This window comes from Formica exsecta, unplaced genomic scaffold, assembly GCF_003651465.1.
Source record: "Formica exsecta isolate Colony F162 unplaced genomic scaffold, ASM365146v1 scaffold3578, whole genome shotgun sequence".
NCBI lineage: Eukaryota > Metazoa > Arthropoda > Insecta > Hymenoptera > Formicidae > Formica > Formica exsecta.
In genome coordinates this window covers 1-1,025 of record NW_021850824.1, presented here as the reverse complement: position 1 = coordinate 1,025, position 1,025 = coordinate 1, and the positions used below count along the sequence as shown (strand labels likewise).

The following is a 1,025-nucleotide window of genomic DNA, read 5'->3' as shown; positions in this document are numbered from 1 at the left end:
TCTTCCGCCCACGCTAGACAAATTTCCAGCGTGTGCTGCGCCGTGTCCTCGTCCCCGCCGCAATGGTGGCAGCGCGCGATGTCCTCTTTACCGATGCGACACAGGTAAGAGCCGAAGCATCCGTGGCCCGTAAATACCTGCGTCGCGCGGTAAGACATCTCGCCACCGGCCCGATCAGCCCATTTGACCAAATGGGGCCGGATGGCTTCGACGACGCGCCTCCCCGAGGTATCTCGGGGATCGGAGAGGTGTTCGTCCCACCTCTCCAGGGCGCGTCGCCTGGCTTGGAGTCTCACGGCGGCCTTGAGTTGACCCTTGGGGTCAACGCCACACCTAGCCCGCCGAGCTCCCGCGTACGCCTGTACACATGTGCGTACATGTCGGCGTAGAGCTCGACGGGCGGCGTCCCCACCAACAATGTGGCCGCCGTGTGCGACACCGTCCTGTAACCGCGGACAACCCTGATGGCCACCCTCCGAAATACTCGGCGCAGCAGCATCCTGCCGCGCCTTTCGGCCATCAGGGCGTCCGCCCACACCGGTGACCCATAAAGGGCCACCGCCCGGACGGTGTTCGCATATAGGCGGCGCACTCGGCCATCCGGGCTCCCAAGATTGGGCAAGAGTCGTCTCAGGCTAATTGCCACCGACTCCGCCCTGGGGGCCAGGCGCTCAAAGTGCCCGCCAAAACTCCAAGCCGCGTCCAGGTAGAGACCGAGATATTTAAGTCGGTCTCCCATCCGAACGGAGATGTCACCTACCGTGACATGGGCCTCAGCGGGGGGAGCCCCATGCTTCCCCTATGCATGAATAGCGCCTCGGTCTTGTGAGGCGCTACCTGCAGGCCCATGCGACGGATTGCGCGGACAACGCACGCTACCCCGACGTTGGCGGTAGAGACCGCATCCCCCCAGCTCTTTCCCCCGGCCAACAGCAGAGTGTCGTCTGCTACGCAGACGACGCTGCAGCCGGGGGGAGAGCAATACCCAGCACCCTATTGTACGCGAGGTTCCACAGAGTGGGGCC

At 64.2% G+C, this 1,025-nt stretch overlaps 1 protein-coding gene across 1 annotated transcript; it reads right to left on the bottom strand.

The window, feature by feature from the left end:
• Positions 1-292: 292 nt before the first annotated feature.
• LOC115238745 lies at positions 293-739 on the bottom strand. Its single transcript, XM_029812791.1, has one exon. The coding sequence runs from the start codon at positions 737-739 to the stop codon at positions 293-295; it is 447 nt and encodes a 148-aa protein (XP_029668651.1).
• Between the last annotated feature and the right edge of the window lie 286 nt (positions 740-1,025).

Excerpts from the sequence above, each read along its gene's own strand:
- LOC115238745 (XM_029812791.1), bottom strand. The coding sequence starts at position 739 with ATGGGAGACCGACTTAAATATCTCGGTCTCTACCTGGACGCGGCTTGG.